We start from the raw sequence: 23,189 nt of genomic DNA, 5'->3' as shown, positions 1-23,189 counted from the left end.
AAAAAAAAATAAGAGTCATGTTATATAAAGAAGGGTCTTAATTTAGTATAATACCACACGTCTTGCTCCTGCCTTCTCCTCGCGCTCGAAAATACAAGTCTCATCTCTATTTATCACATCAGTGATGAAAATCCTGTGTATAATAGTCATGTTAAAAAAAAGAAACAAAAACAACATGGTAACCCTGATAAAGGAGGAATGTTTTAAAGGAGATCATCCTTAATCAACTGTGACAAAGGAGGAGGGGTAGAAGGAAATAAATAATGGCATTCGCAAGAATTACTCCGATTTCGATCCCTAATCATACTCTAGGTCCAACATTGGCTTACAATTATAACTCTGCAACAAATCCTCAGAGTTACTTTTCATCTTTTATGGACACACAGGAAGGTTCAATACGGTTTTGCATATTGAATTTATTTAGAAAAGGAAGTTCACTACTCAGAAATTAAATAAAAATGACAACCGCTAAGGAAAAGAAAACTCATTTTTCATGATATAAATTTTGAAAAAATCGGGCCCGCTACAAAATTCAGAAGATTTATATCACCCTAATTCTCATTTTCTTTCCAATCTTTTTTATATGGCGGCAGATCATATTTATTACAACTATAATCATGTCTCTTAAATTTTTTTACTCAATTAGGAAATGTATCTACTTATAAACATATTCGTTTTCTTCTTTGAATAATTTATTTTCATAGTGACATGAGTGGTTTATGAGTATCTATGTATGTATTCAACTATAGTTATAAAACCCCATCATTAAGTTTTGAACAAAAAATAATATTATGTGTCTTTAGATACATATATATATATATATATATATATGTCTACAATATGTATATACAAGGTAAAAAGAGAGATATTAATGTCAAAAGTTCAAAAACTAGGTATTTTACATGCTCTTTGTTGTGGGAAATAAAAGTTTTTAGAGGATCATAGTACACGATGTGATCTTTATTGTATCTCTAAACTTTTTTTCCAATACGTAATTTTCTATGACTAGCTATGGATTTTTGAAATTTTTGTCCAATAAAGTTAATTTTTAAATTTAAATTTTTTTTTCTGAACAGCTCTGGATTTTTGAGCTTGTTTTTAAAAAAAAATTATTTTTCATATCTTGTTTCCAAATAAATTTAATTTTTAGATTCTTATTTGGAAAAAATTAAAAAACCCAGCCCCCCCCCCAACCCAAAAAAAAAAAAAAAAAGATATCCTATATAAACTTTTAAACTTTAATAGTATATTGTGATTATTGTTCTTTATTTAAACTCGTATTATATATAATGTCCATATTTTCTGTTGATTAACAAAATAAAATGGGATTCTTATTTAAGTATAATATAATTGAAAATTTATATACTTTATAAAATATCAATAAAAATAACACTATGATATTGATAGAGTCAATAAGTTAGTATTCATAAGGCAGAAATTATGTACTCAATGTACTTTAAATTCCCACATAGTTTTCTTGCACTGTAAATTATTGCAAAGGCCCAAATCAATTTCTTAACACAGAAGAAAGATTTATATATAATACGAGTTTAAATATAGAACAATAATCCCAATATGCTATAAAAACAGCTCTAAATCCTCTAAATAATGCTCTTGTTGGAAGTGATCCCATTAAGATCCCTCTCTGAATTTTAAATATGTTTGAAAACATTTACTGATACATGTTCTACGAAAATTAAAACAAACTCAGGTTTACTGCTTGGTAGTGGCGCCATTTTGAAGGCTGCACCCGAGCCCCAAACTTTTATTTTTGATTAAAATAAGATTATGATTAAATATAAGTTAAGGTTTGTGTTATCTATTGACGTATTTTTGTTTAAATCGAGCAACTGCAAGCGGAATTATGGCCTTCTAAACAACACTGGTCCAACCCATTAGGCCAATTTTGAGCGGGCCTAGAACGGCTTAGGTGGGTCCCTTATTTTATATAGAAAAGCAAGCTCACCAAAAATCATCAAAATCGGAGATGATTATGCAGTAAATTGCAAAAAAGTGTGTACACTTGACGTGGAATGACCCAAAAGTAAATTAATACAAATTCTTGTTGATCCCTCGTCGTATATGAAGCATTCAAGGGAAAGAGTGGACACTCTGCAAAAAAAGCATTATTTTTTCCTTCTCGTTGCTGATTGGCTTAAAATTGTAATCTGTCATACGATTTATTTGAAAGGTCTTGGATGGGGTTTATTTACTATTCTGTTGGCTCAGTTTAAGTATTTGTTATAAACAACCAATAATTGCAATATATTTTCATAATGGTAATGTCAAATGTGTAGTGTAGTGTATTATATAAATAGATTAGCTACAGATAAAATTCTCTAGTCTTCTCGTTCATAAAAATGTTTACCTTTCCAATAGACATTAATAGAAATAAGTTGTGGATCAATGCCATCATACGTGCTAATTGGAATTCAACCAAAGGCTCAAGAGTTGCTCAAGTAATATAATCAACATTTTTTTTACCATGTCAGGGATGTAAAAACTAAATTAATGAGTTGTTTTCTTGAACATCTATCAAGACTTTCTTTTCATACATTTTATAGATATCAAAATACTATGTTTATGGATGTTTTAATATTTCATCGTTAAGATTAAGGTATTTTTGAGTTAGACAATCTTGACGCATACATTGTACCAATTTGTCTGGTATATTTATCTTTATAGAATGGAAATATTTAGTACATATATGATGATATCCAGAAGGTCCTTTTGTATTTATTTTTGTACATTGAAATCCGTTTCAAGTTATTACTTTAAATTTTTAATTTATTCAATCACTTATTTGAATATGATAAGATTAGCAAAGATTAGGAAGAATAATATTGACTTTACTTCTGATTTCCACACTATGCATACAGTTTTATATTTTAGGAAGATGAAGTGTACTAGAAATGTGATGATGAAGATTCAAATATTTGTTTAGAAATGGAAAGGACCATTTTAGAACCTAACATTGAAAATTTAAATGATAACAATCTTTGAATAATTATTTCATATAGTTTTCCTATGTAAAAAAAAAAAAAACTTATTGTTCGTTCATATTGTATATTCCTAGAATTCGTTCACTCTCCATGTACACTGGGGCGTTTATTTTATAGCAATATAGAGGTAATAAATTTTATTTATTTTCTAGATAATTCAACTTAATTATGCAGCAGAGGAAAAATTAAAATTTTAAAATTTTTTCGAAAAAATTCAATAAACCAAGCCCTCCCGGCCATATATAATCCTGCAGATGCGCATGATATTTTATAATTTTTAGTACTCCCTTGATCCGTAGATGAGAAGCTTATTTAATCTCCTTATATTTATGTCGTTATTGTTGATTTTTTATCTGTCCCAATTTGGTCTGTGCGCTCTTTCCCTTGAGCCTTTAGTCGTATATATATGTAGACCTTATAATATCTATAAATAAATTTTGGATATCATATAGAAATAACAATGTATAGTTCCGTTCAAATTTTTTTTTACTAATCCATTATAAATGTATCTTATTTAAAAATTGTGGCGAAATAATATAACTATGATAGTCTGTGAGTACTTAAGAAATAAATTAATCATTTTGCTAAACAGGGGCGTCCGCAGGGGAGGGAGGGCTGTAGCCATCCCCCTTCAATCAATTTAAGGATTTATTTTCTAAAATAAAAGGTTACTAAGAAAAGAAAAAATTAGGATTTATTTTATAAGTAAAGGTCATCCTGTGGGCGACCCGCCTAACTACTAGATGATTTTGCCCTTTTTTAAGGAAAGTTTGCGTTATGCAATACAGATAACTACGTCTTCGACGTGATGTCTAATGTATATTAGTTCACGGTGAGATAAATTAGCAGATGATGCATAAAGTAGGTATGTTACCAAGGTTACTAGAAATACAAGGTTAGACCATCATGTAATCGGGCTTGCTACAATATTCATTCTGATGTATTGTACTGACAGAAAGATTTTGACAAAACACACACCCACTCATAGTCTATGACGTCATTATTGCTAGAATTTTCAATTTAATGTATCGTACCGACTGCTGGGCTAGAAAAAAAGATTTTGACAAAATACGCAACCACTCATCTACTATGACGTCAATATTTAAAGCGTGGTGGATGTCAAAGATCAGTCGTACACGCGTTATGGTTTAAACATACCTTGGTATGTTACAAAATTCCGATTTACAGAGAGAAAAAAAACTTGCAGAAGGTGTGTGCAAATGTTTAGAAGTGTTTTGAGGATTCCTATATAAACGCTGGATTTTTATAACTTATTTGGGATAAATCAATTTCATGTCATTTATATTTAATGTAAATGAATTTTTAACCTTTCAGCCAGTTGAAAAATATTTCTATCAGATTTTTCGTTAAATCGCACTATTTGATGGAAAATAAGTCATCTCACGATAATTTTCAAAATCACAAATAAAGTGTAATTGATCAAGTAAAAGATATAATGGACGTTAAAACATTTATTTATCTAGTATTTTGTAAGGTTTCCAACCAATCTTTTGATACAATGTACCTAAGCTTTTATCCGATATTAGGATTTTCAATCTTTATTACTACACAATATGTAAGTTCTTTGTCTTAATTTTTATCTTCTCTTTTTTTTTCAATAATTATCATTTATTCAATGGAGAGCATAGGAAGATATTTACTCAAATTTCATATTATACAATTCAATTACATGTATTTAGAAGCCTCATCTTTTGCACAATACTGTATTCTCTAATTCCTGAAAAATTCATTCAATTCCTTGATGTTTCAGAAAGTTGTGTTGTTTTATTGAAATATCATATTTTATTAGATCACAGATTTTGATGTAGGTTATAAATAAACAAAGATAGATATCGAAGATAAATGGGGCATAACTTCCTTAATATTGAAGCTAGTGACATGATATTTTTAGCAAAATCTCTTTTTTACAATTATCTATTCGATAAAATAGGTTTAAAAGAGGAAAAAAAATTAATTTGAAATTTTTTGTAACATACCTATATACAGGACTCAAGAATATAATAATTGCGTTATACAGTCTAATGTTTATTATTTAAGTTATAAGTAATTAAATGTACGTTTACAATCTACATAAGATACATATAACTTATACTTACATAATTAATATGTAAATGTCATTCATTTTTACAACCTAAAAAAATATTTTATCTATGTAATTCCACATATTTTTGTGTTTTTATTCAATATCTTAAAAAGTTTTAGTTCTTTAATCTTTATAATTTGTATTATTTATGTAAGCAATTTTAAATACCATTGTTGTAACTATTTCAAGATGATTATGATTAGAGGCTACAAAAAAAGGAGTTGTCGCTCCTGCTACAAACATTTTAAAAACTCTCATAGCAAGAGTTGATAAAAAGCACCCTTGATAAGCGAATTATCCTTGAAATGTTAGCGCATTTCTAACTGCTTAAAAGTTCATATTTAATTATGTGTAATCAAAATGTTTATTGAACATTCGTTCTCTTTGAATAAGAGGTATTCATATTAGTATATTCAAGGCTGCTTTATTTTTAAAAAGAATTGAGATCCATAGCATGTATTAGGATTATGTTGCTGCATTTTGACAATTGCATGCAGCCCTGATGTTTTATGTGTGTAGATAAATGCATAATGCAAGATTTGTCATATCTTTTGATCCCTTGCCATCTTTTATAAACGATACATCCAACATACTTAAATAATATGTAAAGAGATCGTAGATTGAGGCATTGAAATATCAGATCTTATATTACTTATTTAGTCAGGAACTGTTCGAGATAGGAGTTAACTAATGATGTCTACTTTCATTATTTGGAGTGGGAGAGATTCGTTGAAAGGAAAACGGCAAACACTTATTCAGTTTGTAGAATCATACCCCTTGTAAATTTATCATTATTACAGCTGGATTTTAGTCGTGGTCAGACCCGTTCTTAGCTGTTTCGGGTTCTATGTGAAACCGATTTTGCGAGCTACAATTTTTTTTCCACTTTTATAGAACATTAAATAGCGATTTCTTTTTGTTTCGAGTGCTCTTTTTAATAAGATTGTTTATAATATTTATCGAACTTCTGTTCTTAGAAGCGATTAAGTTTTTAAAAGGTCTTTTTTAATAAATTGTATTCATATGTCATTTAATGTCATTGGATATTTCTTTTTTTTAAATATGTGTTTTTTCAGAAAATTAATTCCTCATATTTGAAATATATTTTTCTAATCAAGTGTTGGGCCTATTTGAAGAGCGGGTCCACTGTAACTGCAGTATTTGCAGTGGCCTAATGACATCCCTGGATGAATGCACATGATAATCAACTTCTATTTTTCATATAGATTTGTAGTACAACTTTTTGAGTGACTTAACCTTGATATTGGTAAAACTCGTTCATGCTTTACATCCATGGGCGTCCACAGGATTAAATACCTATATTTTTTTTTCTATTGGTGGGGGAAGGGGGGGGGGGAATGGTTCTTGGGAAAAAAGATATTCAAAATTTTTAAGTTTTTGGAAAAAAAAATCAAAAATCCACAAATGTTCTCAAAAAAATTCCAAAATTTAATTTTAAATATTATATTTCTTCAAAAGGAATTTCAAAAATCCACAGCTGTTGACAAAAGCTGTTTTTGGGGGAAAAAATTGAAAATTAAATTTTAGGAAAAAAAAAAAATTCAAAAATCCACAGCATTTACATGAAATTATTTATTTGGGAAAAAAAATTTTTAAAATGAAACGACCCAAAAAAAAAATCATTATTTTTTGGGGAGGAGGGGGCGACAGCCTCCTCAGCCTATCACCTGCGGACGCTCCTGACATCCCATGGACTCATCGGTCATTGAGTTAACCTATACGCTAAGAACCTTTCATAATGTTTTAATATGAAGATATTTGACAGGATTTAATCCAAACATCCTCGATAAAATAACAAAAAACAGACAGTATAATTACGGATTCCTCGTTTACATATATATATATAATATATTTGTGCGTGAGAAAAACACTTTTCATCATGCAAGTTGAGACTAGAGAATATGAGGATGATAAATATCTTGGAGGGGAGTTATTGTGTGTATGTTTGAGTAGAGTCTTCTGACCCAAGTTGATCATGAAGGAAAGGAAGAAGAGAGGGGGAGGGGAAGCTTCTACTATATTTTACATATTACAGCCCGCCCATTCCCTACCTCCTCTCAGCACTAGCACATCGACATCATCCACTGGTTCACCTGAAAGGAAGAGAACAAAACCATTTATTGCTGCTATGTTTCTTCAACCTGGGTGTATTGATTATTATTATATGTACATATTAAAGAACCCACCTAAGGGAACTCAGTCATAAAGAAATTTCTTTTAGTCATTTCAGTGAGTTTGAAGTGTTGGTAGTTAATTTCATTTATTGTGATTGGTTTAAGTGGATTATTATTGAGATACTGACCAAGGAAGGAAGGAAATGATCATGAATAATGGGCCATGGAGCCCGGAGCATATCTATCAAGAGATTGCTGGATATACTACAAGTAGACAAAGAAGTAAGTCTTTCAAATAGTCAATCCACAGAGATTTACTCACGCTGATCACACTAACTATTGAGTGCCTACTCAATCCCTTTAGATTATTTTAATAGTAAATGGGCAAAATATCATTAATCAATATTCATGCATAGATTTCAGATTATATCAAACTGTTGATTGATTAATGACGGTGATGATGCAACATATAGATCTCCAATTATGATTATGCACTAGATATATTTTTATATGTTTATGGGATGTCAATTATAGTTATACATAGCCTGACCACATGTATTTGCTGCGTACTCGATAGCTTAAACATTTTAATGCAAAACACATTTCACGTGGTTTTGTGGTTATACATATTACGGATGTTAATTATGAATGAATTATGTTGTTTCTAATTAGGTTTAAGTAGACTTTAAAGATAAATTATTAATATAAAACTCTTAAAAATAGAGGTTGTGTGTTTTTATTTGAGATAATAGTACCGTTTTCTTACCATTTCGAGGGAGCATTTTTATTGCTAAATCCCTGTTATGACCTTCATCTTTTTTATATAGAAAAACAACATGTTTTTGACAAAGTGATTTCCTATTTTTCTATTTATGAATATAGCTTTACTCTAACAATTACTTTTTTTAATGATTAAAGTCTCTATATAGAAGGTCAACGATGAATCATTCTAAAATAAATAAACAAAGACATATTTTAGACATTATAAATTCATAGCATTTTCCAAAAAATGCACTCATACTGTTTAACATTTTGAGCCAGTCTTTTGGGCGGAGAGGACATTGTACACTCTATTTACAAAGAATAATCAAAGTTCATAGATCATGATAATGTATGTAGGCCTTGAAAATATTTTTTTTTTCACCATCTCCATTTTTTTTAATTTAAAGATTTGAATGATATTTAATAATTATCATTAGGTCTTATTCAACCACCAGTTATGTACTACTCATACTTTGCATATGTAAAGAATTAAATTTAAATTCCTTACTAAAAATCAATCAAGGTTATATTAAAAGCTATAAAATGTCTTTGGTTGACTTATCTGATTGGACCTACCTATATTATACCAACTAAATATATGGAGATGTAATAAGCGGAATGTTCAGAAAATTGGATTATCCACATTTGATTTTCCTATACATTTGGATAAAAATAAAATTGATAACAGTATTTTTTAATGGTCCTTTTATTTTAACCATTATTTGATTGTCCCAACAGGGATTATACTATTTTTAAATTAGGTTTGTAACTAACATGAAAATGAGATAAAATAGCTGAAATGATCTTTCAAACTATAAAAGGTTTTTTTTTGAAGTGGAATAAAAAAAAAAGTTTTAAAAGTTGCACGTATGTCTTGAGTAATGTTTTTAATGATAATATATTTTTTTTAAATAGTGAATGTGGTCGAAGAGCTTCAGGAATTTTGGCAAATGAAGCAATCACGAGGAGCTGATTTGAAAAATGGTGCTTTAGTTATTTATGAATCTGTTCCTAGTACAACTCCACCCTATATCTGCTATGTAACTCTTCCAGGAGGCTCCTGCTTCGCTAGTTATGGGGTAAGACATAAGTTATTTTAATAAGTAGTTAAACCTTTTTTAATCAATGATTTCTTGGAATATATTTATTAGAACTGTCCTACAAAGGCTGAGGCTAGACGAAGTGCTGCACGAATAGCCCTCATGAACTCTGTATTTAATGAGCAACCAGATCGCAAAATCACAGATGAATTCATTGCTAAGGCTGTAAACGATGCTTGCTCTGCCTATGGGGTAAGTGACTCCATATTTTTTTATCAAAATGATTCAATGAATTTTTGCTTATAGGGAAGTGGAGGATTGAATCGTATCACAGACGACTCTGGTGTGGGAGCTTTCCGGTTCATGTTAGAAGCAAATAAAGGGAAAACGATGCTTGAGTTTCAAGAGTTGATGACCGTATTTCAATTATTACACTGGAATGGCTCCTTAAAAGCAATGAGAGAACGACAATGTTCTCGTCAAGAAGTTGTTGAACACTATTCTCACCGAGCTTTAGATGATGATATGAGATCTCAAATGGCCTTGGACTGGATTGCTCGTGAGCAAGAGATCCCTGGAATTATATCTCGGGAATTAAACTTAGCAGAAAGAGAATTGGAGGATGCTCGAGTTGCTGGGAGAGAATTAAGATTTCCAAAGGAGAAAAAAGACATTTTAATGTTAGCGAATAGTCAAGTTGGGGATCCTTATGATTAAAGAAAGGTTTTTTCTCCATATTCCTTGTGCCACGTTTTCCTCTTTCATTGCTCCTATTTGAACGCTCTCGTAACAAACGATATGAATCCTACTGTTAAACATACCAACTTCTTATTAATAAATTACATATATTTCTGCTCAATATTTTTAATCAAGACTTAAAAACTTTGTTACTATTGATTTCTTTTCTTTTAAAAGATACAGTTTAGGCTGGACAAATTTATGAATTGTCTTTTATTTTTTGGATATAAATATTATATAAGTATACATAGTTAAATTGAAATATAAGTTATTATAGATCGACGTATAAGATGTATACTCCTTTATGAGGAAACACTTAAAGAATTTCCTTCTTCAGTAGTTGAGGAACCCCTCCTAAATCGCACACAAGCAATAGCAATCCGTCCAGCCTTTTGCCATCGAAACCTTGAAACCATGCTTTTCAAACGCTTTCTTCGGCCCTCTGCTGGAGGAGGTTGTGAAGTAGAAAAGTCATACGAGTTCAATAACCAAGGATGTGCGAGTGCATGTGAAGCACGGAGACGAAGTTTTTGATCAATGATTAATAGAGAAGATATAAAGTTCTTTGCTGATTCTGATATAAGATCAAATTCGGGTTCGTCAAATGTATATCGACACTCCACAATATTATTGTAGGTCTCCTAGAAATAAAAAGAGATAAAATTAAAGACGTGAACATTGAAAGTGTCTTTTTATCAGTGATAAGGGTTTAAGTTTGATTATTTGAGTTCTTATCCTATAATTATGTACTAACGACCTTTTCTTTAAAAAAGAAAATACATTACTCGTAGGTTTGATAAAAAGTAAAACGCCAACCATGAATTAATACGGTAAAGTCTTAGGCTTAAAGCCATCAAACAAACTACAAACACTTATCCATATATAGGAAGGTAAAATTAAACTACACTGTCATGAAAAAGTTCATAATTTTGATAAAATACAAAAATATAATCTTATTTTTTTTTAATTTTAAGGAGGTGGTCCTACTTATAACCATGAATAAGCCTATCACGATTTTAATTTGTCACGAATGTTACAATGTAGTAGTTAAATTGGTAAGTTTATAGTTATTGAAACGGTTGCACCGTTGATAATTATATACAGAATATATGAGGATCCCATCATATAATTTAATTATTTTTTGAGGAGATAATACGATGTATACATACATAAAACGAAATGCACTCCAGTTTTAACAATTTGATATTACAGTGATTCTTAAGCAGAAATAGGTTATAAAAAGTCAGTCATAAATTATGTTTGTATCATTTAGATTTACATAGTTTCAGTGTTCCAGATTTAATTAAAAAAATTATTACACATTATCCCTAGAAAGTACAGACATGTTCAAATAAAACCAACTTATTTTTCATAAGTCAATAAAGAAACAATGTTTTAGAAGTTATATATAAGTTTCAAAGTCTATTTATTCTACGCAGATTATATCCTCTAATTGGTTTATAAACGCAATATTACGGTATTATTATATGTATTCTATATTTTTAAAGATGAATTAATGGATTAATTCATTTTTTTATTCATTCTTATACCTTGAAATTACTCTAGCATTGCTTTCAATAGGAAGCAAGTCCACTATTTTGTTCGTTTTGAATTTGGACCTAGCTCACAACTTCTTTTTTTGCAAAATATTTCTACAATATTGAAGATTGAGTGCAATTTTGGAGTCACTTTTATTACCTTTTTCATTATATATACTTTTTTTTGAAGTTAAGAAATATAATTCTCTTTACTAGACGAGCCTGAGAAAAAGATTACAGAATAAATCCTCCTGCAGTTTCTTAAATAAGTTTATTTCCATACTACTCGGTATCCAACCCTAATTATATAGCAATTTGGAGACCATACAGGTGTATTAGTTTTACTCGAAGCAAGATTTAGTAAAATCAACAATTTCATTAACCGTACCCAACATCAAATGCACCGCAAGAGGAGGAATGAGTTTAGTAAGCAGTATATCAAAATCTTCCTATAGAAGAGAACGACAAATACAATTGAAAAAAAAAACAAAAAAACTTTTCCCTATTCATGCAACCTCCAGGATTTTAGATTGTTTGAAAGTATTTATAAACTCTACAAGGGGATTCAATGTTGCAGGCTTCTATAACACATCTCTCTTGACTGGAAAAAAAAAGAATACCATTACGCACTTTTTATTATTGCATTTGTAAACCAATTACATAATATAATCTGCGTAGAATAAATAAAACCATACACAGTGAAACTTAAATTTATATTACATAATTGATTCTTTAATGACTTATGGATCAAACAGTTGGTTAAATTCTTTAAAAAATGCCTGTAATTCGTTTAAATAAATGGTTATAATTTTAAATCAATAAATACAAACAGATTTTATGGAGATTTGTGAATAACCTATTTCTGCATAAAACACTGTAGATACTTAATTCAAATAATGAGGGTGTATTCTTTAATGTTGTACATGGCTTAAATAGTATTAAATTCCTTTTAAATAATCGTAAACGACATTTTAATTTTATAAAATACAATAAATTCTCAAATTCGAGTTCCTTGTACGATAATTTTTACATTTAGAGAATAGAATTAAATCCATAATTAAACATAATTAAGAAAACGTACGATGTAAATCAGGTTTTTAGTGTCTTTCTTTTTTTTCATTTATGTACTTATTTTATCAAGTATTGATACAATGTCTCAGAAATTCCATTTTTTTTTTATTGTAGAATATGATTTAATATAATCCCTTCCAAGGATCTCAATCTGTATAAATAACAAAAAATCAAAATATCTGTTTTCGGATTTGTTTTATATTTTTGGGCTAACAATTGAGCCCAATTACTATGTGTATATAAGAGTATTTATATCATATTATTAACGTAAATAATAATTATCAATCAGTTTCTTTTATGGAGTTTTATAATCATTTATACCAAAATTATAGTATAATAAAATACACTATTAGTCGTTTTATCCCCCATTCACTTTTTTTCGTAGTCTTTGATGGCTGATTTCGTTACATATTCGAGACTTTATACATATTTGAATTGTGTAACCTCTGTTTCTCAAGGGTCACTAGTCACGAGACTGTTAGTATAGAGAGTAATATAACCTTACAGTTATACTTATGGTCAGTTATACTATAGCTTACTTAAGTTATCCATGGTTTTACGTTGGATGCTAAATAATTTTTAGTAAAAATGACTATAAATATTGTTAAAAAAGTACTTTAATATCTGTGTTTGCAGTTTTTAATACGTTTTTAGAATTTTATAAAACATATTTTTGTATTTTTCTTTAAAATAATTATAATTTTTGAATACAGAATTAAATTGAAACTACGGCATAATTATAAAACAAATAAAAAATTTCAAATTGCCTATACAATAAGTATGTGTAACAAAGGAATTGAAAAACTTCATTTCATAGATTAAAAAATAACTCTGGGCAATCCTGTCTATAGAATAAACCTCAATATATATATTCGTAATTTAAACAATTTAATTGTACTATATCTAACTTTATTATTCCACAAATAGAAAATAAATGTAACCCTCAATGATTAATGATTATTTTTCAAAAAACTTTGCTCCGTGTCAAAAAAAATGATCAAGAGTCTTGCTAAGATTTATCATTGAATCTGAGAGCTTTCTTATTTGCAACCATACGCCAATATTAGTACTTGCACTAAGAATAGTGATTATGTTAGGAGTCATTGATTGCCAAAAGTATATGTGATTTTTTTACAAATATGAATATGTTGAAGAATTTGTATCATCAGGTAGCTCAAGAAAGTTACTAAACTTCTGAAAAATTCTTGGAAACAAATTAACTAATGTTTAACTGTGAACTGTTTTTTGTATACTAAAAAATGGTCAAAAATCGATAAGAATTTACTCACAGCGAACTGATTTTATTCTTTTACCTCTTTTTTTTTTTCTTGAGAATACAAAATAAAATTAAGATAATGTAGAAATACTTTCAGCCCTGGTTGTGACCCTAACATTGTATAATACTTACCGGTTTGTTTTTTATTATCAAAACTAATAACAGCAAAAAACGGATTGAAAATTGTAAACATTTTCGGTGGGTAAGAAAAGTAAAATTTTACCCCAATAATTTGAAAAAATATTTTGGGGGAGAGGAGCGTAGCTGTAACGACGTTTTATTAGATTATCTACAAGAAGCTATACGATGCAAGAAATAAGCATAAATTGCATTTTGTATCTTACGAGAACATATGCCAAAATTACTTCGTCTTCGGTCCTAAATTCTACTCTTAGTCCAAGAGGAAATTAATCTTATAACTTATCATGAAAATCTTGTGTATAATGGGTAAGAAAAAAAAAGAAACCGAAAATCAACATGGTAACCCTGACAATTTGAAGAATGTTTTGAAGGAGATCAGCTACAATCAGCTGTGGTAAGGGAGTATTGGGAGAAGTCCAAATTCAACTCTGATTCCACCAAGGACATACAATTATATCTCCCCAACAAATCCTCAAGGTTACTCCTTTTCTTTTGTAAGTAATCACGAATGTTCACTCAAGGCCTGAATATGATTGAAGCTATTTAGAAAAGGTAATTCACTACTCAGGATTTAAATAATAATTTTCAACTCCTAAGGAAAAGAAAATTCATTCTTCAGATTAACAATGCCAAAAACATAAACAGGCCAGTTAAATTTTACAAACAAATTACATCACTGCTTATAACTCCCCCACAAATCCTCAACGTTATTTTCCATCATTCATGGGTATACTACCCTTGTGGTTATACTTTATACTTGGACATTTTTTCTCAAAAATGAAAAAACAATTATAACAGCTTTATTAAATAAAAAAAAACTATTTAGTTTCAACAACAACAAAAACTTGCTCTCTAAAAATACATAGGATTTACAATCCTAAACATTGCTTGAACAGGGGCGTTCGTAAGCTTATATTTTGAGGAGGGCTTTTTAGATTTTTTTTTATTTCAAAAGTCTAGATATTCATAAAAATTAAAAAAAAATTTAATTCAAATATTAAAATTTGTATAACAAATTAAATTTCAAATATTAAATTTTTCGGGAAAAAATTTTAAATGTACAATTTGATATTTTTTCTTTTTTAAAAAAGCCAAAACTATTCATAAAAATTTCAAAAATTAACAGCCATTTACAAACAACTAAATTTTTTGAAAAAAAATTCAAAAATGCAAAGCGGTTTATAAAAAATTATAAAAATCCACAGTTATTGACAAGAAATTCCAAATCCACAGGTATTCCCATAAAATTTGATATATTATATTTTTTCCTCTGCCCAAAATAGGAAAAACAAATCTAGTAACAAGCAAAAAAATCTTAATTTGGGGACGGCTACATTCCCTCAAGCCAACCCCGGTGGACACCCCTGTTTACAACTCTTTCTATTACAGAAGGCTATAAATATTATTAATTTTATGTATCAAACCAATAGAGACTTATATACCAAACAAATACCTACATTCCTTTGTAAATAATAAAGAAAAAGATATTTTGTCACAGTAAATTAATAGATGAGGAATAAGGAAAGTCAAAAAATAATATTATCTTGATGAATGAAAATAAATGTATTATAAAAAAAAAAACATTGTCTCTTGATAATTGTCTTATTTTTATTTACTTAATATTATATCATAATCATAAAATTATCTTATAATCTTGATATTTTGACTATTTTTATTTTTTCAGTTTCTATCTTGAATTAATATACAAATGTGACGTGTCAACATAAAAACTGGGTGAAACAGAAAAAATGGTTTTTTTCCCTTACTATTTTATTTCATAAGAAAGGATCATTTGATATTTTCCTGGCTATTATCCCTCTTATATCGGATAAATAATACTTGATGATATAAAGTTATCAAATGTAAGGCTTTGAGCTTTTTTATGATGCTCCTCATTTAAAATTCAATGCCTTAAAAATCCCTATTTTTTTAAATCAACACCAATAGGTTTAATCTTCTTTTTAAACCCGGTTTTTAGAGTATAATTTCGATTCAGACTCATCTTCTGATGTAATTAAATACATAAATGAAAATTAAAGGAAATAAAAAATGATATAACACATTCCAGCATTCGAAGGATAATTTATTTTTTAAGTTATACAGAACTTAATTCCTACATAATGTATAAAATCATACTAAACTCAAGTAAAATGAAGGATCTTATTTGGAAGCTAATATATTTGCATATTTTTTCCAAACGTTTTATAAAATAAGGGTTTTTCATTAAGAGTACTTCAACTTTTTGTTATAAATAAAACATAAACGGTTAAAGATTTTCCTAAGTTTATTTTTTCATTAGAAATTATAAACATACACATTTATGTATAAAAAATCGATATTCCTAGCTTGACCACCACAAGCATATTTACAGAAGTCCAATCGCTGAACATAATTATACACTACTTTTTCTAATAAATTGACCAATATTATAGCAATTTTGAGTTTGATATTTACTCTGAGTGTAAACTTAACGTGAACCCCAATTTTTTAATCTAAAGGTGTTAAATAGCAACTGCTCCATTTCTCGAAATAACGTTCTTACCAATAAATCGATTGTAACATTTTCTGTGTTACAGTTGGCACCGTCTTGTTGAAACCACATATTTGTCAAGTCCATTCCTTACAATTGAGACAAAAAAATCAGTTATCACGGTACGATAGCGATTACCATATACAGTAACGTGGTGATTATCGTCAATATGGCCCAATGATCACTCCAACATTAAGTCCACTCTAGACAGTAATTTTTTCGGGATGCAATGATGTCTCATGAAGCACTTGGTGATTGTTGCCTGACCAATAAGGTATATTTTGCTTATTAACAAAGTCATTAAGCCAAAAATAAGCTTAATCACTGAACATGATTTTGAGATGAAAATTAGCATCAGCATGGAACGGTTATTTCAAAAATAAATTTGGATAATTTGCAATCGGTGATCAAGTGTATATTGCTCCATAATGAAATGTATGCTAATGAATGAAGTTTCTAGATGTCAAATAAAGAATGGAAATATGTTGTTGTTTTTTCAACCGACAAAAAAAAAAAAAAAAAATTGAAGCCTCCCTAATCAAAAGCCCTTTACTTTAATTTAAGATAAAGAATTCACTTTAATACTTAATATGATTTACCGTTAGATATTGATTGTTTTTTTCTTATAGAAATTTTTATAAATAATCAAAATAAGTTTGTATGAAATTTTTCAGAGGTTTAATATAATTAAGTCACTTATTTGACTAATTCTAACAAGTAAATAATAATCTAGACCAGTGGTTCTCAAATGGAGGTATTTGTACCCCTTGGGGTACATGGAGGCACTTCAAGGGGTTATTATATATTTTGGCAAAATATTTTATAAGTGGTACATAACTAAGGAGTATTCGCAGGAGGTGGTTTAAAGGGGTTGTATCCACCCCCCAAAAAACTTATGAATTTTTGTTTTTTACTAGAAAAATTATATATATGAAACTTTTTTGAAAAAAATTAATATTTTGAGATGTTCATCCAAACAATACTTAATTTTTGGATTTAAAAAAAAAATCGAAAAACCTAGACCCCTCCAAAGTATAATCCTGCGGATCTACCAATTTTCGGACACTTATGTGAAACATCCATTCGCTCTTATATATGTATCCTAAATATCAATTAATATAAGAGGTTTTTGTCATTGCAAATTTATCAAGATATTACTAGTCTACCAATCGAGTTATCGACAATTGCTTATAATTTTTTTATTATATCGAATTTTAACGTAAGTTTTTAACATATTATAAATATAATGTATTACATAAAAATTCAATCATTAAAAAAATCATCAAAATCGAACTATCACAAGTCTACATAACAGCAACAAATTATTTAATATATTTGAATAGTATTTATTACAGATTAAGTCATCAATTCGACTTGGGTTTTAATGGTCATTTTAATGTTTTACGGCATAAATAACAATAATAAGTCCGGAGTCTAGCCGACGGGTGTTCCAAGAACTGAATTTTGTTGCATAGTGATATATATCAAATTATAGGGCGATGTTTCCTATTAATGGAAAACTAAATAAATATAAAAGATCTCTTTTCTAATGTAAATTTGATTTCTTTTAACATGCAATAAATAGATTGATAGACATTTTAGATTATGTCATATGGTGGTTATATAAGTATTCAAAAGAAAAAAGTAATTATGGAAAATAAAAATTAGAAGTCATTTTTGAAATTGATAGCCCTATTTTTTATGTTTAAAATGATTTTTATTAATCATCCTTATTATTTTAAGGAATTCGGCCATACAGTTTTCTTAAAACCTGTAATTTTTGATGGCCTCTAATTATTTTTCTCTATTTAAGATTCGATGAAACCTAATATATTTTCTGTTTTTTTTAATAATTCAGATGACATACAATCAGTACGGGTACATGTAAAAATAAATTCAACTTTTGGTGCCCTTGCAATCGTTTGTCGGATTAGATATCCTACTGCAGTCCGTCCTCAAAGTGTTTAAGGGATAGTTCATTGTTCAGCCATCCCCAATATCAGAATCCATTAAAAAAACTGGACAGGCTGGAGACGGATTGTCATCGAAAAGGTCCAATATTGTCTTAAAGCTTTGTCCACTCAATCATAAATTTAGAACATTCATAAACTAGACAAAGTGTTTCTTCATCTCTTAAACCACACCCACGACAACTTCATGGTACATGAGGTGATAGTTTTGGCGTAGGGGGCAATGTCCAGTGATAAACTGAACCAAGGAGTTCAGTTTTCTTTTCAAAAATCAAAGAAATGCTTCCACCTCCAAGTCTAACTCTTGGGAGCATCGCACGGTTTTGGCGGCTAAAGTCAAGGTTTGACCAAAGTATCTGCCATTTGCCTATGTAATGGGTAGATACCTACTCCCTAAGAGATGACAGAAGGATTCCAACTATTCAGTTAAGAGGTCGATCCAGAGCTCCAGCTTTGGCTAGCATATCAACCACCTCAGTCCCAGTAACATTATTGTGACATCTTACACAGCAGAGGAAGACAAGGACCTTACTATCTAACGACCTCAAATAGGTTTTCGTATCTCGGACAGGGAACTCTTTGTCTCTATCGACCGCAACGCTCCAATTTCTGCTTCAGAGTCTGACTAGATGCAAAGTTTCCTAGGATATGCTTATTTATAGTGCAAAGGAGTAAGTACATTAAGTTATAGAAATATGACTTTTTATGAATAGCACACTGATTTTTTTTTCTCTTGTTCCTAATCTTCTCTTATAAAATCGATTTTTCGTCAAAATGATTAAAAACGTCATTGTGGTCCTCGTTAAAAATAATTATTTTTCAAAAGATTTTTAATTTAAATTTTAATGTGTATTTTTAAAAATTCCAAAAAGTTGAATTCACAAATTATGCAAATTTGGCTGATATAAAAATTAAATATTCAAAAAAAGGTATTCTCTTAGAAATTTCATTTATTGAAGAAGGTCATAAAAATAAATATTATGATTGCCATTTTGTAAAGGTCATTTAAAAAAAAAGTTTTAATTTTTTTTTTTCTAAACTTCAAATTTAAAAACATACATATACACTGTAAGAACAAGTTTGGAAAAAAATGGAATTTCACTTATTTTTCTGACTTCCTATGACTTTATGATCAGGTACCAGAGTAATTAGGCTATTAAAATGAAAAAAAGTTAAGGGTCAATATGGGTATAAACATTTATTTGTAAAAATCAAAGTATTTTTGTTAAAGTTTTGGGTTCATCAAAAAATCCTTCCATTGCCACTATAACTAATTTGCAGACTTTTTCCATTATTACTGTTAGTTTTCAAGATAAACAGGTATGATAGGATTCCAGGCATTCTTCAAAATGTTCCACTTACTTGTGGGGAACTTTTCCCGAACTTTTTTGTCAATGTGTTCCCACAATAGCCTAATTGGGTCCAAACCAGGAGATTGAGCTAGCAATTGTATTATAGTTAAGATATGAGAGGCTTCTTTCTTTTCCAATAAGTTTTTGCAGAGCTTGAATATATGCTTTGGGTCTTTGTCTTGTTGAAAAAAAACTTCTTTTCAATTAATCTCTGTCCAGAAGTAATGGCTTTCATCTTCAGGATAGAATGATAACTATTCTGAAGGAATTAACTACCAATCTCTCATACTTGCCAGAGAGAAACATTACATGAAATGAAGCCTGGCCAAAACAGTTGGATTATTACAGACAAATAATAATAAAAAATTTATATGGATCTATTTTTTTCATAATATTTTTTATCTAGTTAAAGTAATAAATATTGATAAAGTCATAAACATTGATAAAAATGACGAAAATTATTTTTTTCCAAACTTTTTCTTGCCAGTGTATATTTTTTTAAAAGTGCATCAAACCTTTTAAAAATCTGATTAAAAAAAATTACGATATACTTTTGCAAATTAGCATAGTCAAATCCAGTTTTCTTAAAGAAAAGCACAACTTATTGTTGAGTTGATTTTTTTTTCATATATAATTTTTTCACTTTTTTAAAACATAATATTTTGATGGTTTTTATTTATAATGATGCATTTTTTAATGTTCCTTTATTTGGTTAGATTGATTATAGTATTAAAATTATCCCATCGGTCTTTGGAATTGTTTTTGAACTCTATATACATAATGTATGGTTTCTTTTCTAGGAGAGACCGAGTATCGAACCTACGCACATTAAGTTTATGAGAATAAATTCTCCAGAGCGCATTTACCATGAGCATAATTTTTTACGATATTCAATCATTCAAAATATTAAATTACATTTTCGCAATTCAAATAAAGCTTTAAATGCCAGTATTCAAATATTTTAGAAGAGAAGGCCGCATCTACACAATCTTTTTTAAAGTATAGCCAATAGTAACTCTCCTATAGTGAATATCTTTTTTTACGTAGATAAATGGGGTTACAAGCTATTTTTAAAGTAAATTTTACAACATAATACACAGTTAACATAGGCTCAAAATTATTCTATTTAGATTTGTAATATTTTCTTAACTATTTCACCCAATTTACACTCAAAAATTTCCAAAAGCATTGGAAATTTCAATTTTTGTTTTGGTCATATAAAAATACATGCTCGAGTTAAAGACAAGGGCATTTTTTTAAATTAATCTGAACAACAGGATCGGGGCATCAACAAGATATATAATTTGTGACTATTATATTCAAAACATTATAATTTCACTTTTGAAAAAAAACTTCCATAAAATATTTATTACTTTTAACTAGTTTTAGTGACTAGAAATGTATTCATTAATTTTGATGTGGTTGAGCGTGATATAGAGAGTAACAGTGGATATAACATTAGTAACAAGGCATATACTATAAATTGAAAAAAAATGAAATAAGAAAAACAAAAGAACAACTTAAAAGTAAACAAATTTATCAAACCTTAAAAAATTTTAAGCGATAAAATTTATTATAAACAGATTTGAAGCAATTTGAATTAGAATCCCAGTTCTTTAACGAAGTGCTAAAAATGGTTTATAGAACATTCTTTCTAACGGTTAATTCACAAACCACGTGGTATTTTTCCACATAATTCTTACGCTGATATAGACTTTTCTCTTGACCTCCCTCCTCTTTTGTGTCACCCCTAAGAAATATTGATATATCCTATATTTCATTTAAAGACTTTTTTTATTTTGAAAAATAATATTATATTTTATTCATAAACTAAAATTCTATTAGATAAAGCTAAGCCTTCTTATGACCTATTGTTAAAATTTGTTCCATATTTCATTAAATGACTTTTTCTTTTTGAAAAAATTCGTTTAAAGTTTTCCTATAACGATATTAATACCGACATAAATCTACAATTTAAAAAAAAAACTTTCCTCCTCCTCAACGAGGACAGACTAAATGTTTGGAAGGATTCCTTCTAAGTTACCATATGGTTTGTGTATAATGTTCCCTTATGAAAACTTACTCATAAATAAGCTGTGAAGATATTCTTAAGTAGACTTTAATCATATTATGAAAATATTCGTTGCATGGATTTTATCTTTTATATATTAATTCTTTGATAAAAGTTACTTGCAATCATCAGCTATAGTATGCTATGATTGATTTATTGTTCGAATCACTTTAAATTGACTATAATAATCATTTATCTATGTAGTAAGAATATGCAAATGATGTAATATTTTTTTGCCTGTCTTCATGATAATAAAAGAAATTGATTCTCACATTATGTATGCATGCAAAAAATAAAAAAAAATAAAAAAAAAATCATGATATTGACATGTAATATCATTTCACATATTGAACGAATAATGAAGATCCAATGCATTCAAAAATAGAATACAAAAAAACAAAAACATAAAAATAATATTAGAGACGGTTTTAGTATGTAGTTCTAAATAAGAAAGACCGACGATAGCTGTAACAGGCCTTACATTCATGCTTTATTAGAATATAACATATATGCAATAATATCAAATATGATGATATGAACATTTTTATAAACGCTTCGTTAGTGAACTGGGATTTTCTGTACCTATAATTTGATAAAATTATTTTTAATCTGTTTAAAATAGATTTTAATGCTGAAAATTTTTAATATGCTCTTGAAACATCTTTTATAATAAATGCAACGTTTTTGTTGTATAAATATATTTTTTAGACACAATTTACAATTTTTAATCAATGTTTGGTGAGTTTGATTAATTTTTTTACTTTCAAGTCGTTATTTTGCTTTTTCAATTGACCTTTTTTGAATTTATGGTATATGCGTTGCTACAAATGTAATATCAGATGTTATCCCATAGATCACATTCAATTTCATCAAAGTTAAGAACTTCAGCTGTAAGTACAAAAGTTCGATAAAAGTAATTAGTAAAAGTTTTTAACGAAGTTCAAATTAGATGTTGTTATGATTAATTAGGATAATTTTGAGTCTATGTCGACTGTCTATCAAGAAATAAAATTTGCTTAATATTTGGGTAAATGTTTAATCCAAGTTCATTAACTTGATAAAAAACAGGATTTTCACTAACGGAGGCTTAAAAATGTTAAAAACATAAAGACGATTCTTTTTTACGAACGGAAATTGATTTTTTATTTGTTAATATTATATTCAACTAGCAGATGTACTCGGAGTTTTTAATTGCCGACCAAAAGACCAAAAGAAACACAAACTTTGCTTGAACAATATTGATATACGTTATACACTCCCCCCTAAACTGTTCCTTTTGAATATGACGCCCTCAGGCTTAATTGCCCTTTGTTGCAACTCTTTTATTTTTCTAATAAAATAGTCACGTACACCCAAACGTTCACAGACGAATATATCTATTTTAAAAAAGCTAATTTGTATCCATTGATATATATTTGTACATATATGCTTTCCAAAAATCATTTTTAAGTGTATCTTA

The 23,189-nt window shown here is 28.7% G+C and overlaps 2 protein-coding genes across 2 annotated transcripts in view; one reads left to right on the top strand and one right to left on the bottom strand.

The window, feature by feature from the left end:
• Window positions 1-7,246: 7,246 nt before the first annotated feature.
• LOC121117887 (protein limb expression 1 homolog) lies at window positions 7,247-10,063 on the top strand. Its single transcript, XM_040712405.2, has 4 exons — window positions 7,247-7,523; window positions 8,919-9,082; window positions 9,155-9,295; window positions 9,350-10,063. The coding sequence occupies exons 1-4, from the start codon at window positions 7,445-7,447 to the stop codon at window positions 9,758-9,760; spliced, it is 795 nt and encodes a 264-aa protein (XP_040568339.1). The 5' UTR covers window positions 7,247-7,444; the 3' UTR covers window positions 9,761-10,063.
• Window positions 9,980-23,189, bottom strand: part of LOC121117885 (myosin light chain kinase family member 4) — a 37,453-nt gene continuing 24,243 nt past the window's right edge. The window contains exon 3 of the mRNA XM_040712404.2: window positions 9,980-10,422. Within this exon, the coding sequence (XP_040568338.1) occupies window positions 10,084-10,422 (339 nt within the window). The 3' untranslated portion in view covers window positions 9,980-10,083. The remainder of the gene's footprint in view (window positions 10,423-23,189) is intronic.

This window comes from Lepeophtheirus salmonis, chromosome 5 (assembly GCF_016086655.4).
Source record: "Lepeophtheirus salmonis chromosome 5, UVic_Lsal_1.4, whole genome shotgun sequence".
Taxonomy (NCBI): domain Eukaryota; kingdom Metazoa; phylum Arthropoda; class Copepoda; order Siphonostomatoida; family Caligidae; genus Lepeophtheirus; species Lepeophtheirus salmonis.
Note: the sequence above shows the minus strand (reverse complement) of the source record. Positions and strands in the feature narration are given on the sequence as shown.

What these genes read in the sequence shown, in the direction of transcription:
- LOC121117887 (XM_040712405.2), top strand. Translation starts at nt 7,445, where the DNA reads ATGATCATGAATAATGGGCCATGGAGCCCGGAGCATATCTATCAAGAG. An exon ending in TACTACAAGTAGACAAAGAA is followed by an intron (nt 7,524 to 8,918) that starts GTAAGTCTTTCA and finishes TTTTTTAAATAG; the next exon opens with TGAATGTGGTCGAAGAGCTT. An exon ending in CCTGCTTCGCTAGTTATGGG is followed by an intron (nt 9,083 to 9,154) that starts GTAAGACATAAG and finishes TATATTTATTAG; the next exon opens with AACTGTCCTACAAAGGCTGA.